At 40.0% G+C, this 18,027-nt stretch overlaps 1 protein-coding gene across 2 annotated transcripts; it reads right to left on the reverse strand.

Moving 5' to 3' along the window:
- Positions 1-5,038: 5,038 nt before the first annotated feature.
- Positions 5,039-17,674, reverse strand: zbtb34 (zinc finger and BTB domain containing 34). 2 transcript variants are annotated; one of them, XM_035165915.2, is made up of 2 exons: positions 17,366-17,674; positions 5,039-11,609 (listed from the first exon to the last, which is right to left on the reverse strand). In XM_035165915.2, exon 2 carries the CDS (start codon positions 11,574-11,576, stop codon positions 10,065-10,067), a length of 1,512 nt encoding a protein of 503 aa, XP_035021806.1. In that variant the 5' UTR covers positions 11,577-11,609; positions 17,366-17,674; the 3' UTR covers positions 5,039-10,064. The 2 variants fall into 2 exon arrangements, with proteins under 2 accessions (XP_035021806.1, XP_035021805.1); XM_035165914.2 differs by having other exon boundaries at positions 17,290-17,673.
- Between the last annotated feature and the right edge of the window lie 353 nt (positions 17,675-18,027).

The following is an 18,027-nucleotide window of genomic DNA, read 5'->3' on the forward strand; positions in this document are numbered from 1 at the left end:
GATTTGCTCATAGCTTTACAGCCACATGCCATGACCACTGTTTCATGTTCTTCCAGAACGTCTGTGAGTCCTCCGGGAACTTACAGGAAACCTCTCAGGGACGCACAAGGGGAAAGTTTCCTCAGCACGATGGAAACTTAAATACTGTAAAGGTGTTACTGTGGATTTTCCAGTGGTGCAATAATTCACTACTTCCAAAAAAATGAGACATCTTTACTGTTAAACCAATATACATCTTTTACAGTTAATGTAATAGGTTGAATCTTTCAGGAACTGGACAGTCATACATTTTTTCCGTGCGCAGCATGTGACCTTTCAAACAGTTCCCTCGCATTTTCAACTCTATCAATAATTGCTCACAGATGTAAAAACCAAAGACACACATGCAAACTTCATTGTCCTCTGGAATAAGTTTGATGAATCCATTTGAAAAATTATTTTAGGCAATGCAGTGAAATCATGTTTTGGCTGAAACCAAAGATCTTGTAAAAAATCTTCAAATATTAAACCAAAGTGATATTTTAAAATCACACTGCAGGGAAGCATTTTAACAATGTCAGTATCTATCAAGATGTAAAACCTATTTTTGAGAGTGTACACCAGAGATTTACTGCTAGAAAACATGAAAAAACAAGCATCAATACTCAACACATTGTACAAAATCTTTAAAGATAAAATGACATTCATTTAGGTTAGCATAATATCTACATTCAATCTGTGAATATGAGACTTTTTTTTAATGCCAGGTGTTAAATGGAGTCACTGTTGATGCGTGTCCCATAAGAAACATAAGCCAAACAGCTCTACACAGAAACAGCGATAATCCTCGAAACAATTACTTAACTACTTGCCTGTGGTTTAAAATTACTGGAGCATAGGTCAACTGCAGTATAACAGGGTGACTCAGTTTTAATAAAAGGAAAATATGAACAGCATGAACAGGCTTATATTGGGAAAAGGAGTGGCTTCTCAGAAGCTGACAAATGTTCCTCTCTCTGGGTTTTGGTTAATCTGTTGTGCCAACCAAGCAAGGCACTTATCCCAATTCAACTAAGCTTTTTATTCTTCCAGTCATCCGCATAGCGAAAGTACAGTTACAGTGCAGGAGATGGGCTTCATTTATCAGAGTTGCTATTCGATAGCTAAAAATATGAGTATTAGAAATTATGGTGGTAATTGAGCAACAATAAATTAGATTAAAACATAATGTGCTGTTGTAGAAAGGTCTGGTTTTGAAACCATTTTAGATGAACCTCAGCATCTTTATTCATTCTTTGTTTATTCAGAGAAAAATGTACAATTTTAGAATGACTAGACAATAAAACTCAATTTAGCTAAGTGCACTGATTTTCTGTATGTTAGCAGAAACACACAAATTATTCCAAAGTCAAGAGATGTACTCTGAATGAGTTCTGGTTACATATTTACATAAAAAGAAAGAAATTGTGAAAAATATTATTTCATAACATTAATTTCCACCACATTAAATAAAAGACAGCTATAGTATTCAGGTTTGGTGCTTCCTGATCTTCAACAAAACCCATTGTCACTAAAAGGTAACTAATCTGTTTTGTCAGCTGAAACTCTTTGTAATTTCTAATTCTTTCTATGTCCCAGTTGAGGTAACAATACCTTTGCGGAGCTCCAGCTCATGTGGTGGTGATATTTTTTTTCTCAGCAGGTATTTTGACGTGTTACAGTAGGAAAACAACGGGTGTTACTAATAACAGTCCCAGTTAGACATAACAGTGAGGTCGGTACTTCAAAAAAAAAGAAGCAGCAACATTCATTTTATTACCTGCACATGTATGGGTTTTTCCTATCGTGACATGTCAAAATGTACAAGGCCCACAGGAAACTAATGGAGCCTGGTGTACTAGGGACAATTCCAGAGGTCTGCACAGAACATAATGAGTACCAGCTCAAATAAAGCACTGTCTAAGCCTGGTATCTGAACCACCATCAAGAAAAGTAATGATGGTGTCTGAAATGTTGGAAATAAGATATCCAGCAATGGTAACGTGACTTTTTAAAGTAAGCTAATTTGAATTGATAACGTGGTAGCTTCAGCACTGAGGGAGCATTACTCTATAGCTACATTCACCTTGCAGGCTGTGAGCAACATTATCATATTAGCTGAAGCATGTGAAACCAAATAAAACTGTTTTGTCAAGCTACCCAGGTGGAAGCAGCCACATTCATTCACCGATGACATTGTTCCCATTGGTTTCCTCGAACAAGCAAAGCACATACAGTGTAGTAACCAGGAAATGTTAGCTTACCTGTTAGCCGTTAGCTTGTCTCTGGTGTTCACCTGTGGAAAACACCTGAGCCCTGAAGGCCTCTCACTGGGGGGGGGGGGGAGTCAGTCCAGAATCCCTCCAGGAGTAAACTCATTAAAATGAAAAATAAATAAAATCTCCCCCTTAAATGAATAAAGAGTATAGATGTGGTAATCGCAGCAACGTTTAATGGACGTGTTTTAGTACAAATACTGGTTGAGTGCGGTCGCAGGGACAATCACCACACGTGCGCACCTTCAGTTCCCGGGTTAGCGAAACGCTCTGTAACCACGGCAACGAGCTCTGCGGTAGGTTTTCTCTGGTGTGGGCGTGTCCTCACCAGCGCGTGTTGTTGGAGCTGAATGTGTTAGTGATGCAGCTGCAGGTGGTGGCGCTAGTTCCACAGTTTAACATGAGGAGTTATCAATATAAATCTGAGGGGTTGTGAGATGATTAATAGGAGAAGAAGAAGAAACTATAGTTCTGCTGTAGGACTTTTGGGACTTTTTCTCTAATCTTCATCGGTGAATGTTTATTATTATTTATTTATTTGCAGTTTTGAAACCATTTGAGAAGGTAAGAGGGGGAAATCACACCTGGCAAGAGGCTGAAAAAGATGGAACCCACTGGCTTGATAATTTAAAACCTTGTTCCGTTAACCATGGTGTAAAAAAAAGTCAAATAAATGTAGTGGAGTAAAAAGAAGCCAATAATATTTTCCTCTGAAATGTAGTGACGTGGAAGTATACAGCAGTAGGCAATAAAATGAAAATAGTCAACTTGAGCACGAGAAATCAAGAACCTCAAAATTGTACTTAAGTGCCGTATTTTTTTTTTCCATTGATTCTCATCTTGTGTAAATGGAAAACTCTTGCTTTTGTCCTCTTGCTTCCCACCAGCTACACTCCTTCCTCCCACATCTCCCAACGTGGCAGCTTGATGCCACTGACTGTATGTATTACACACATTCAGAGTAGTGGGGTCCTTCTTTCAGCAAGACTAAAGAGTCCTCTGCAGTACTCCATTGTACCTTTAATTCTCAAATAACATAGTAAACTGTTTTTAATAATAATAATAATAACTTTATTTGTATTGTATGTGTTAAAGCCATTTCACATGAGTCAGTAAAATCAGTGACATTATGTTTAAGAAAGTAACGAGGATTCAAACATCTTGTTACTATATAGATTTCAAACAATTAATTTATCACATTATAAAACATTATGTCACAGAAACTCTATTCAGCAGTAAGCAGATAAGGCCAGAGTACCTGCCACTATGGGCCATGACCTGTCCTGAACTTTGACATACCAAGTGGTTTGCGGTTCTGGCTGCACTGCTGCATGACGTAGACCGAGCCAAAGTCCCTCAAAGCTGTGTACCGAGAAGTGAACACCCAACAGTCGTGTTCTAGTTGCAAAACTGCCACAACAGAAGTAATGAGCGACCCTAAAGTACAAATTAAAATCTATACCTATCAGTTAAGCACTCCCATCTTACTGTTAGGGTTGTGTAACCGAGAGCCGCAATACATCATAGCCATAGAATGCAGTTAAAGACCCCTTGTGGAAACAGGGCTGCCTCGGGTTTCCTGGCCTTGTATTTTGTGGTTCTCTTTAATCTCATATTCCACTGAACAGAGCAATTCTGCATATTATTTTAGGATCAGATGTCTCTAATGCTGTCATTTAAACAATCCGTCCAGTTTATTAGAATTTTCAGCAATGACTGATGCTTCTTTCACATGATGTGCCCGAGCAGTATGTTACATTTCTGAGATGATCAGTGTCAGGCATTATATTGTAGAGATGAATCACACAAAACCCGGTGAAATCCTCCTCAAACTGCAATAAGCAGTCTGAAACTTGTTTCCAGAAAATGTAAGTGCAGCACATAGTTGGCAGGTTACATGGTTTATTAGTCATTTGGCTCCCTTATGTGTTTTTTTTTGTAAAAGCCACAAACACTGTTACGACCACAGGGGGCTGTTGCACAGCTGCCACTTTCTGTTCATAGTTCCCCTTTGGATGCATTTTTAACAGAGCGGGGACAGAAGCCATCACACTGCTTAGGACTGGTGGAGAATTTGGCTGGAGATCCTGCTGGAGCCTTTCTGGTGTTAAATTAAGTTTATTACCAGCCATCCGAGACTAAAGCAATTTATTGTTTTATATTCTGCTACTTGGCTTCTGTGATACCAAATAGATCGCACAAGAGGAAAGGTTCTTCTCAGACATCTGGTATGGTAATTTGTATCCATTAATTGTATTAAACTTCACATTTCACATTAGTGTCATATTATTTACCCAAGGCAATGACTAATGAATTTTTGTAACACTTTTAATGGTTAAATTAAAGAGCTTTTTAAAGTCTCAACGGCCTAATAATTCTGAGATAATATACTTCTCATTTAGAAATTACTGAATTTCTGGGACTGAAGAAGGGGGACACATTTGTGTACTTGTTATTCTCTAGCTCCCTCTGGAGGCTCAGAATTGCACTTGCATCGGGTATTCCTCCACTTGTCTTTCATATACCGTCTTACTGCAGGATTCTGAATTCCACACATGCCAGACACACATTATGAACATATAGGATGTATAGGCGTTCAACACATCGTAAACAAGATAATTAAAGGGTGGCTGAATAGTAGAGTTTGTTCATATTTTCCCTTTACATCAGAGGCTTTACATGAGTTGTGCACATGTAGAAAGACAATCGATCCACTTGTGAGGAACAAAAAAGACAAATCAGAGCCAAATCAGCGTCTTTATTTTACAAACAAACGCATTATTCTATTGACATTTTTTTATATAATAAAAAAGCGATTTACAAGCTTAAGAACCAAAATGAAGCAGCACAGAATGATTATGAGTAAAATATATAATTTGAATAAATATATTTTATTTCATGCTATAAAATAAATTCATAAATGGCAATAGATACAACATCAGCTCTAGCTAGCTTCATTTACTTCATAGTTGTACAAAACAGTAGAGTTCTGAGGTTCACAGTTGGGTTGTGAGGTTGTGTGTAGAGTGGACAAAAACAGGAGTTGGGGCGTTACTGCTACCATGGTTCAGGTCGTGGTCTCCAAAGCTCCCCGAGCTACAGCTCTGTGGAAAATATGGTGCTCATTGAGACGTTGAGGCAGAATGTTTGGGAACCACTACTGAGGACTTGTTTCCCCACCTGAAGAGAAGTGCACAATTATACTATGGACATAAGGTGTATGTCCAATGAGACCACTTTGCAACACGATATACCCTGAGTTCTAAGGTTTTTTTGCCTTGTCACCAAATATGAGCCAGAGACGTTATATTGCAGGGTTTAGAGTTATAAAAGGGAAAGGGACAATAGCTAGATTGAAAACTTCCCCTCTTTATCCTCAACAACTACAACTAGTCTCGGCGCCTGGGGAGCTAAAGGAGATCACTGAACCATGACATGACAGCAGATAGCCCGCTCCCAAACAGTGGCTATACAGCGCCAAATCCCTTTCATTATTTAACACAGCTGGAGGTGCAACTCTGAACAGTGCCACTGAGTTTGACGACTGAACCACGTGCTCAGTTCTTGTGTTGCAGTTTACTGACTATCCACTGGAGTTTCATCATCATCATCATCATCATCATCATCATCATAATAACCATCAAGACACCACTTTTTCATTTATATATATATATTTTCTGAAGATGGAGCGCAGACCTGTCCAAGGCTTCAGAAAATATATAAAAATAAATCAATGTCAAATTGTCCTGGTCCTACTTAAATCAACAGCTCCCTGACATTCAGTTTGTTTGATATATGACAGGCCAATATTTCAATAGGCTTGATGATCCCAATACACCACTTCTAAAAAGGTTATTGCTTTTTTTCAGAATACACAGTGGACAGAAACTGACAGAAAAGCTATGGAAGACTTAAGATTTTTTTCTAAGCCTGTATCAGTGTTCGTAAACTACCTGAAGTGAGTTTATTATAAAAGGAATAGGACGAGCTGCAATTTCAAAAAAGTAGTCTGACAGCCTTCCCTGTAAACACTTCCATTTGATTACTTGTGGCCCATAATGCATCTCTCGCTCCTCTGAGGTGTGGAACGAAGAGTTGACAAAGAGTCGATTCGAGTGTGTCAAGTTCAGCTGGTTCTGTAGATGTGTACTATCACATAAGTAACTATAGTTCATGAAAAGCATTGAAACTATTTCCCCTCAATTCACCTATGATGAAGACATGGACTGGTTTACTCATTTGATAAGAAAAAAAAAAACCTGACTAGTCTAGAACCACCATTTAAGGGGAAAAGGTCCCTAAGAGAGTGACTGAGGCCGTTAAAGGTGAGTTCCTCAAGGATAACTACAGAGAAATCTAGACTCCTGGATGGAATTGGTATGTACTATCAACGAAAAACTGTAAGTGCACAATCGATGACACAAATACAAAAAATGTCAAGTTTAAAAAAAAAAAATTATCCATTGGCAATTTTATACAACTTTTGTGGTTGAGCAACGTGCAATTCAGCTACAGTATATGAGGGTAAGCTTGTTTTTTTTCTCCACAGTTTATCATCAGCTAAATACCCAGGCAGCTGTTCCCCTGCCAGATGCTCAGAGAGAACAGGGAAGAAGTAGATTTATGTTTCTCATGCATCTCCTTCCTTCATTGAAATGTCTACAACTACAGTACATTGCAAAGATTGTCCTCGGTGGCTGGAGAGAAGGTATACAGTAAGTCATGGGGGGTGATGGCTTGCAGGGAACAAGTCTGCCTCATTTGATTGTAATCAACTGCTACAAAATCAGTTCAACCTTAAAATCACTTCTCTGTCCTATGAAAAAAAAAATGGACAGAATCACTTGAATAATTTCTATGCATTCTCATCCTTGGTACCACTTAACAGTAAATAATGTGGCCGTACTTTGTTATAATCTCTCTATTCAATCCACTTATAAATGAAAGAGGCACAGGGATCTAAGTGCCAGAATCTAACATGTAAAGCTTGTGGCAAGGCACTAAGTTTAAGATGCCACTTTTTGTTAAGTATTCTCTCTCTTGTTTACATTGGCTTTTAACAATTACAATTGCACAACTTTTATATTGTCAGCTTTTGTATGGCTTAATATATGTTATTCATGACTTTGCGGCTTAATGTCTTTTTAGCAAATTTTTCAAATTTGACACAAGTGATTGTTTTAAGCTGGGAAACATACATTCCTTGCAAATAGCAATGAACTAGTCCTAGAACCTATTCTTCTTAATAAGCTTTCAATTATACAATATAGTCAAACTTCACTGTTAAAAATCACCTATTAGTCTTTGGTGTTAACTCTTGGCACAAAGATGTTTTAGCAGTTTGTACCTATAACTCACAAAACATTTCCGACAATAATGCAAGACAGTTTTCATTTGCTCATTTTGTCTACGTGAAGGGCAAGAATCTTTATAGGCAGAATCTAATTATTCAGCGACTGATTTTTGATGAGGTCAGATCAGCTGTCACATCAGCAGCTGTCAGAAATAAACTTGACTTAGTAAACATTTATCTAAAAAAGAACTGTGTAGGTTTGCAGACTGTGGGTGATGATGAACAAAAGTGTTGGTGATAAATGCGTACACAAAAAGTTAACGAAAAGCTAGCTATTGCGATTTTTTTGAAAAATTCCCGAAATTTTTTTGGATAGTCATCTTAGCTGTCAATGAGTAAAGCCCATGACCGCACATTCACTGGGATCAAAAGAACTGCACTCTTAAGGTAACGTTGGACATGAGCAACAAAACACAAATTTCTCCCACCAAACCAACATTAAGTAGAAAATTATATGAAAACTATAAAATAATCAAACTCAAATTGATTGACAAAAACTCAACATGGACCAGACGGGACCGAAAACAAGCAGGTGCTCAAAAAAAAGGCCTCAAACAGCTGAATGGCAAACAAAGGACAACAGAAAATGGACCACCCAACTGAGCTCTAAATTTGTAGGATAATTAAATGAGGCCTTCTAAGTGCCTTTATGTCTTAACTGTGAATGTAGATTCTTTTAAATCAGAATGGAAATAAAACCCAGTCTATATATGCTAAAAAACACCCCCATCCCTGATCCCCACAGTTCAAAGAGTATAGATAAAATACAATGTTGTCATATGCTTGACTTGTAGCCAATATTATTCATGTGATTACAGTCTAATCAACGTTCGCAATATTTTTACTTGGAGGAAAACAAAATCACTGCGGTGAAGCAGTAATACTCTGACACTGTTACTGCATCAGACTTAAGACTTAGATTAGCACATTTTATCACTGCTCCCATCCCACCCACCAGCTACCTCTAAAAGCATTTACCTCTTAGCCTTAGTCTAGCTATGTCACATCTATGTCGACGCCATAAAGTAGGATTGATAAAATAAGGAAAAAAATGTTCCAAGTCTGCATTTGACCCCAACCAATGCAGAAAACAAAGATCACAGATCGATTGTCCCATCGTAAAAGGTAGGACAGAGTGAAAGACAAAAGGAAACAAACCATAATCCTTTCAAATAAGGTGAGAAAAACCATGTCAAAATGGCTGAAATTCCTTTGTTCTTTCTGTTTGCATATTATTCAGACTAGGATACTACATTGATTTATGTGAACAGATCCAGGGCTGTTCCTACTGTGCTGAGTTGACAGAATGAGTACTCGTGTCTCAGTTAGATGCTGAGTATTTATCTAGAAGCCTACCTCACGACAAAACACATAGAATAGTTCAGTATAAATCTGCCATCAGAGTATAAGAGGAATATAAATGTTTTCACTGTGAGGATGTAATTCACCCATTACATGGATGACAGCATCTAAAACCACCTTGGCCAACAGACTGAGATCTCCAGTAGTGATACAAGTTAAAATCCTAAAGTGTTTTGTAGAACAAACATTATAAGAGAGCGAAACAATATCTTGAAAGTATGCAGGGCCATTCTCTTACTCTGTTCTGTGCATTTGCCAAAAACAAACACACAAGCTAGCAAATTTAATGCACTCCTAACATAGCACCTTCTTAATCATCATTTTAACCTGGCTGACGATGAAACAACTGACAAGGACTTTGTCCCTGATCCATACAATCAGCAAGGAATATTTCCTGTTAAGTATCAAGGCTTTGTGAATATTCTTTACAGGGTTTGGCAAAAAGATACTGTACAAACAACCTAGAACGGATTTCAAACGGTGAAAATATCTGTGCCTGGTAGGTTCTTGGCTATGAGGTAGAACCTGGTGAGTTTCATTTTAAGTTAAAATACTGTCTGTTATGAGTATGTATAGTTGTATCATGAGGTATTGAACGGATATGTCACACAAGCTTTGCACTGGCAGAAAAATCATTCCTTGTGAGTAAGTGACCTCCTGTGGCCACATGTGCAAAAACAGGTCAGGTAAAAAGGTGATATGACAAGCATCTTACCAGAGCTTTCACATTATCAATTATTGCAACATGCCTATATAACTCTGTAAATATGTTTTAAAAAAACATTGAAAGATAAAAAGAGAAATCAATAAGGGGGTCTTGATTATTGGGACCTCCTCAAAAATAGTAAGTTGTTACTCCCTTTGCTTGTAAGAATCAAATTTCTATAAAGCACCCATTTCCTCTCGGCATTCATCAACTTTACTTTCACAAAATTGTCAGAAACCCTTAATGCAAGAAATGTCCTTACTAGAGGGAGCTGATTCAAAACAAAAAGAGTCCTTTAACTTGAGTTGAAATAAACACTTCTTAAAGCTTCTTTAACCTGAAGCAGAACCTAAAAATCACATCTGGATGCTTGAGCCTCCTCTGGACTACATTTTGAGCTTTCCTCCATATCATTGGCTGGTGCCTCTTCTGCATATTGTGCCTCAAAGGCCATCCCCTCAGACGCTTCCTCTTGGTCCTTCTGGCCTGAGCTTCCCTCCGTCCTCTCTGGAGAATCAATATGATTGCTGCTCTCTGATGCGCCCATGTGCTTCTTCCGCAGGTGCTGGTTAAGGGTGCCCTGAAATGGGAAGCATTTTCCACAGATCTGACAGTGGAAGGGCTTGTTGTCCGTGTGGCCTCGGATGTGGTACTCGAGCTGATCTTTCCTCGTGTACTTCTTGCCACAGAACTTGCAAACAAACGGAGTGATTCCCATGTGCAGGCGCATGTGGCGGTCCAGGCTCCCTTTCTGATTGAAGGTCTTTCCACAGTAGATGCAAATGAGTCTCTCATTGTAAGGGTACCATTGGCTCCGCAAGCTGCGCTCGCGCACATCATTCTCCAACCCTGTGGCTCCAACAGCTGACTCGCTGTCATCTGAGCCTGGTTTGATATGACTCAGCATCCCTGCTGGGATGGCCAGGGGGCGCTTTGCCCTGGCTCGCCCTCCTCTGAAGCCACTGAGTATGGAGCGGGAAGGACTAGAGCTGCTGAGGTTGACAAAGCATGGGGACATGTTTGAGGACAGCCCTGAGTAAGAATAGGTAGCAGGCTGGATGACAGGACAGTAAGAACCCACACTAACAGCCAATACCTGTTCTCCATCCACCAACTCTGTGTGGTAACCATCATCACCAGCAGAGGAGCTATCAGAGTAAGTGGGCCTGTCTGTCTTCTCTACTTTCACATGAACATCTGTTACTTGCCCATCTTTGCCGATCAGTTCCACTTGCTCGGTTTCTCCCTCCATGGGAGTATCATGCTCTGACACACTATCACTGCTTCCACGGTCCGACTGGCCTTCCTCTTGCTGCTGCCGACCCCGGCCCAAGCTGTGCCCTGCTTGAATCTGCCGGGAGTAGTAAGGGGGGGAGATCTGGGTAGGGTTCACAAAGAGGTTGCTGTCATTGACCCCATTGCGACTGGTCTGCGAGTCATCCTTCTCTGGGCTGCAGACACTAACTGGGAGGCTGATCTTAGAGTGGATGCTCTCCAAGATTTGGGTACACTTGTCAATGATGGTCTGCATCTGTAGAAAGCTGGCAGCTGTAAGAAAACTGATTATATCCTTGAGCTGCAGGGACATGTGACCTGTGTAGCAGAATGCGAGAAGCTGTTCAAACACCTCAGGGCTTTTAATGACCGAGATGGAAAGGCCACTCATGGTGCTGAGAGCTGAGTGGTCACGGAAGTAAGGTGAACTAGCTGCCAGCACAGCCTTGTGGGCTCGAAATGGCTGGCCCTGAATGTGAACGATGATGTCACACAGCTTCCCTTGCAGCCGCAGCTCATTGAGCTGAGTCAGAACAGTGTTACTGAACTCCGGCACATCGAACTCGATGTAACTGCCGTCGTCCATTTCTCGGATATGTTTCTCCAGTTTGTCGGCAGCCTGATGGGAAAGAAAAAAGAAAGGGAAAAAACCCATTAGGTTTTGAAACACTTCATTTGTTGTGGATTGCATGATTTTTACAATTTCAGTTAACAAAAAAAACTGTTCAATGGAACACAAATGAGATGGGAAACATGAACACTTGAGGCTTATTTCATACAGTACTGTATATGAGAAATACCAGGCCAGTGAGGTTTGATTATTGTGATTTCCCTCTAAATATGCTCGCAGTAAGCTCTTATGTGCAGTGTTATGTCGAGGTCTATCTGCCTGCTGAGAACTGCATATCCGTCGCAGGATTCAAGAGACAAAAAAAACTAGATAGAAGCTGTTCCAGCAATGACTGTGAAATGATTTCCTGCCGAAACATCTGCCTGACCAGCCTCAGCTGTCAATCATGATGTTTCACCAGCTTTTTATAGCCTCAACATCAACCAACCACATCCATTTTGATAAGAGAAAAAAAATCATGTAGATGGAAGGAGATACTGGCTGCCATTGCAACTTACTTCTGCAAAGACATGGACACAATTTACACTGTCCAGAAAAAGTATGAGCAAGGAGTAACAACTAACTATGTGAAACCTGAGCCAGATACAAAATTAACTCCATTGAGATATGAGATTTTGGTCATATCATACAGCCCTACTTCTACTTGTTCAAATGAAGTTGAAGTAGGAAATACCAGAGTCGGAACTACCACAAATATTCAAGACCATTCAACAAAAGTTACAAAATCTGCAAAAACATCAGACCTAAAACAACAACCGCCACTGGAGAAGATATTTGAATTAAAGTTACCATCAAATTATCTACATGCAAAAAAAAAAAAAAAATCAGAATTATATGTCACAACTTTTGTATGCAACGATATACGCCTACATTGTTGTACATGAATACAATGTTAAAAAAAAAACATTGTGGCTGTACCAACATTCAGCATAGTGTCTCACACACTTTAGGGTGTGTTTCTTTTGATACACACTGTATTTATTTATTCATCATGTATCTCTCAACCACTTTAGCTGACTGCACAAAAGCTTTGGTAGACAATCACAGCAACGTGATTTTCCTGAGGTATTACAGATGTTTACATCGGGTACAGTATGTCATATTTACACTGGCTGTGTGGTGATTTGATTTTAAAATCTCATGTTGTTGTTATAATATATTTAAAAGATGATTTCTTTATCTATTCAGGGTTGCTTACTTGACACATTGCACCATCTATGCAACACACTCTCTTGACTAATGCACCTATTGGCACTGGTCATGTTAAATTAAAAATATATTAATGTAACTGCTCTGAGGTAATTTATTAATGTAAACATTAATATTTAATAATGCCTTGTTAAATTTGTGCAGTTCCATGTACAACTGTTATCAGTTCTCTGATAATCTTTTTCACATTCAGTGTTGAAACTGAAAGTGAAATATCTGAAATCGCTGACTCAGTGGTGATACCCAGCCCTACTTTTATTTATGCTCTTTACAGTGATGTTTACGGTCCCGAATTTATATTACATTTCTTATATTTACTGATACTGTAAATACTGTCCCAATGAAAGTATTGAGATGGCACAGACTAAATATTATGTAGTCAGACAACTTTACTCTTAATCCTTAAGATAAACAAAGAAATATCATGATCTGCTAAGCCAGAAATGCTGATAAATCACCAACCTGATTCAAATTGTCTCCAATAAATATTTTAACCGTTTTGACCTGATATCTTTTTTTAGAGCAACACAAATAAAGTACAACATAAGCATTGAAAATACTGATGGTAGAAGTGAAAGTATTAGAGGGACAGAGATTACAAAGAACACTAGGTAATGCAAAGATGCAATTTATCATATGCTCATATTTTGTCAGCATACATTCATTTTTATTCATTATTCATTTATTCTTTCAGTGCTATAACTGCTAAACTAGAAATAGTGACATGAAACAAATGCAACTGGCGGAATACAACAATACAATGTATACAGTCAGCTTACTGTGGCTAATTATAGTCTTAAGAGGGGGTAATACAGGTATATATACTGCAGTTGGCAGAGTAAGAGGAAAATCTGGTTCTACCTGAAAAGGTGAGCATGCACCAGGTGTTCTTGAATTGAATGTCTTTCCTTTTTGAAGCTTCTCTGATGCATCTGAATTAAAGTGTCAAAGTAATGACACTTTAATTGTGTAATTACTGTTGAGGCTTGTTAATCCTTTCACTTCTTATGAGCACATCACTGCCCATCCGTGAGTTAAGATATTTCATAACATGCTAGTCACAAAAAACTTTGATTGAATCACATTTTGGCAAATTGATCAACAATTAAAAATTCAAAACCCACCACTACAAAGCCTAGTAGTGGCACAGTAATACACTGACCTGAGCTGGTTAATAAAACATTAACCAATATAGACCCGGCCTTCTCAGCAGAACTAGTTAAACCACTCCTGTCATACATAATTACAAAAGGTACATATTGTATAATTCTGTGTTTGTAAATGCAAATATCTCCAACTTGCAAAACCACACATGGATTCCATCTGCCCTCATCCTATGTCTTCTTCTGAACCAGCAACCCCCCACCAATGCCGGCAATTTAGAATGATCTTCTGCACATGCAATCCCTGTCAGCACTCCAGTTACCAAAGCATGCCAAGACACCTATCCAACCTGTCCATATGTTCTCATCCTGGCACAGGAGAGGGAAAGATGTAACAAAACAGAGAGAATCATAACAAGGTGTGCATTATTTCCCCTCCCCCACCTCTACATAGAACATGTTCATACACTATATCACATACCAGCGATGGCTGCCAACAAGATGCATACTGGATCGTGCCAAGTTGACGGCCAGCCAAAGAATGTGCACTCAGTAGTTGAGACGCACATGCTTGGCTCATGGGGGAGAACCAAAAATGTTAAAACTCAGCTCAAAAAGTCCATCTGTGGCTCATGTTCTCCGCCTGGTAATAAACCTGTTTGACACAGCTGCTTCATGTAGGTACACAGAAAGGATGCTGAGTATCTTGTGATAGTTTGGCTAACCAAAAGATCAGCACAACTGTAGTGGAAAGCTGCAGAGTCTTATATGGAGTCAAAAAAAGGAAGAAAAAAGTAGAGGATAAATCAATGTCAGCAGCTAAGCAATGTGTGCTTTCTTCAACATCAGCAGCATTTCCAGACCAGATCCAGAAGAGAAATGCTTAACAGGCAAAGGTTAGAGAGAGCAATTTAAAATGGATAGCACAAAACAAGATAAAAATAGATTGTGTTACATTAAAGGGAAGGCGTGATGTGAGGAACTTTGCAAGTGTAAGAATAACATACATTGTGAAAATTGTTAAGAGCGAAGAGGGAAGTCAATATGCAGAGCTACATATTGTATGCTTTGCCTTTGGGTGTGTTCTCTTATTTGACTTGTTTATTGTGAAAAACTGGAAACCAAGAAAATGGTTATCTTTCATTACAGCCTATTCACATGCTTGTCATATGAACACAAGTGAAAGACTTAAAGGATCTCATTATCCGTTTGCTACAACATGTCCATTCTTAACTTTGCTCTATTAAAAGTAAAACACTCATCTATAAAAACTCTGAAATCCTATTATATGTGGTACTTCATTTGTCCCATGTCACTTAAGTAAGTTGGCCAAGTTCTTGGTGACCCTGTGCCACTCAAGGAGAGGCTCTATAATTAGATAGATATGTTTTAGGGATTTTACAGGAGAAAAACAATGACAGCCAAATATTTTCCTCATGCAAAAACTGATGCATTCAGACGAGAGTAACTTTGACCCACAGCCACGAGACTCTAACTCTGTCCTCCATAACTGGTGCTTTCCTCCAGCAGATGTTACAGTCAGGTCTGACAAATTTACTAGTCATGTTTGCAGCATGAAAGGTGCTTTTAACACCTGTACTAATTATCTAGGACACCATCCCGCTCCATTGTCTTCTCACCTATATAGACACCCTGCAGTGATTACGCTGTTACGAGCACAGTTGGCAGTGTCCTCAGAACACCTTTTATCACCACCAAATGGGCAGGGCAACCGTTTGAGCAGATTCAAATGTTCGTTGAGTCAGATTTTGTCATCTTTTCCCAAAACAATATCAATATGCCTGTGATCACACAGGTAGAAATAAAAACTTTAGTACATTCATTCAAAAAACGAGTTAAAGAACATCATGAACCCAAAACTAAATATTAAAAAAGATCACCAAAACGATATAAATGTACAGAACACAACACATGGCACCTGCTGCTGCGGACAGTATCATACCACTGCACCCACACCCCAACCATCTCTGAATAACCACATTTTACCCCCAACAGACCTCACAGGAGCAGCGCTTTCTTTCTGTATTTTTTAACCGAGATCAACTTATTCACCTAGCATCTAATTTCAGCCATAATGGCTCCAACCAGCAGAGTTTTACAGCTTTTCCCCCCAGAACAGAAACAGGACTATAAAAGCGGCTGCAGTTAAATGGGTGCAAAACCATAATGCCTACTCATGCAAATGCTGAAATGGCCCTGGCTCTGCTCTGTTCTGACATGCCTTCTAGTTAAAATATTTGGACTGGTGTCAGATGCAGTATCCAGGAATAACGTGTGTTTTCTTGGTTTCTCACTGGGTGGTGGATGCAGCAGGGTGGGAGATCTCAGGGCTGAGCTGCCACAGGAGTAACACGAAAACAAAGTCCGAGGTGACCGAGGTGAACTCAGGTGTACTGAATAACCTGCCATGTCACTGCACTTCGTCCCATCATAACCCACCGCACAGTGGGTTTACATTAACTGGGACCGGGAGCGGTGCTGACACTGGTGTCGTTAGACTTCAGGTTCACTTTCTGACAGTATGAACACACACGGGCCCGATGCCGCCCAGTACACTACTACGAGACCTTATCGCAAGTGTAAGCTACACATTTAATAATTAAAAGTCACATTTAGCCGTGTTAGCATCACCGTGTATGAACACTGCGGGACGTCAGCATGTACTACTGGTACTGTGGCACCTGCACACAATGCAGACACACAGGGGAACAAAAGTGCGGTGTTTGAAACTTTAAAACAAAACCATTCTGTCAGTGCTTCACTTAGCCCCGTACTCGAGTTAGCCATCGATGAGGGGCTCTACATAGCGGAGCGGCTAACGTTAGCGTTAGCTCGACCACCACCCCCCCACACCTGCTTTATCTTGTCATGTCTCCACTGTTTCTCATTTCTACCGTAACTCATAGTTAGATTGGTGTTGGTTCAACATTAGTATCGACTGGCAGGGGTCGAAACACCCAACTACCAGGCAGCACACAGCCACAGGCTAACCAGCTGTGTGTGCTAGCCTGACACCGAACATTTATTACATTAAAACGTGTAACTTCTCCACACACTTCCCTCTTTCACGCACAGGGTGTTAGCTTGCGACTTAGTCACATTTCCTATAAGCAAGCCTCACAAGTCTTGACAACATTACAGAGTGTAGTGGCTGAGTTTGCAGCGTCGGACGCGGACACAAACTGTGTCGGCTGTCATATGAACTAGCCGCTGTGCTCGCTAGCTTAGCTGTCAGCCAGGGCTACGTAGCGAACAGCAGCGGCTAACGCTAACTAGCAGTTGGTCGCTAGCGTGCGGCGGCAGACAACGATTTCCCCCCCCACCCCATTACTTACAGTGTGAGGGCGAAGACGAGCCGACATTGCATTACGGTGACTAGTCCGGGCCGAAGTTCGAGTCCGCCAAACTCACCGTCTTGCAGATTAGCTCGAAACCTTGTCCATTCCCCTCAGTAGCTCGCTAACACTACAGCCAGGCCTCCCCCCCTCTCCAGTCCAGATGTGTCAGACAGTTGCTGCTGCAATTTTTTTGCATCAACAGGAAGTGTTCTTTTGGCTCTTTGCATTCATTCTATCAGTGAGTTTTGCAGCAGCAGCCCCTCCCTTGCTCCTGTCAGTGTTATGTGCTGAGACATCTTGTTCTTTAAAACATGACGTGACTCAGGACATATACATGCGCAAAAATAAAGAATAAGTGCAGCGCGGCAGTGCGTTTCCTAATGAGTTAGGGGGCAGATAACTCCACTCATCCTCTTATCTGCTGACAACAGTCTCCGTTAAGGTTGTTCATAGGTCAAGTCGTCTGCTTTCTGACAGAGAGAGGGAGCTCTAAATGGATTAACGTGGCTTTGTGTGCCTTTTCTCCTATTTTATCTGAATGGTTACTACAACACAATAGTTCTTTACACTTCTTTTTAACCTCATATGATATTGATACATGTATTCCCACATATACACACACATGCACGCGTCCACAGGAATATCATACATATATATATATATATATATATTGAGAGAGAGAGGGGCTGGGTGGAAGAAGTTACCTTTTTTAATTAATTGCTGTTATTGTTAATT

Source organism: Hippoglossus stenolepis, chromosome 9, assembly GCF_022539355.2.
Source record: "Hippoglossus stenolepis isolate QCI-W04-F060 chromosome 9, HSTE1.2, whole genome shotgun sequence".
Taxonomy (NCBI): Eukaryota; Metazoa; Chordata; class Actinopteri; order Pleuronectiformes; family Pleuronectidae; genus Hippoglossus; species Hippoglossus stenolepis.

What these genes read in the sequence shown, in the direction of transcription:
- zbtb34 (XM_035165914.2), bottom strand. Translation starts at nt 17,316, where the DNA reads ATGTCGGCTCGTCTTCGCCCTCACACT. An exon ending in CTCGTCTTCGCCCTCACACT is followed by an intron (nt 11,610 to 17,289) that starts GTAAGTAATGGG and finishes CTTTCCCATCAG; the next exon opens with GCTGCCGACAAACTGGAGAA.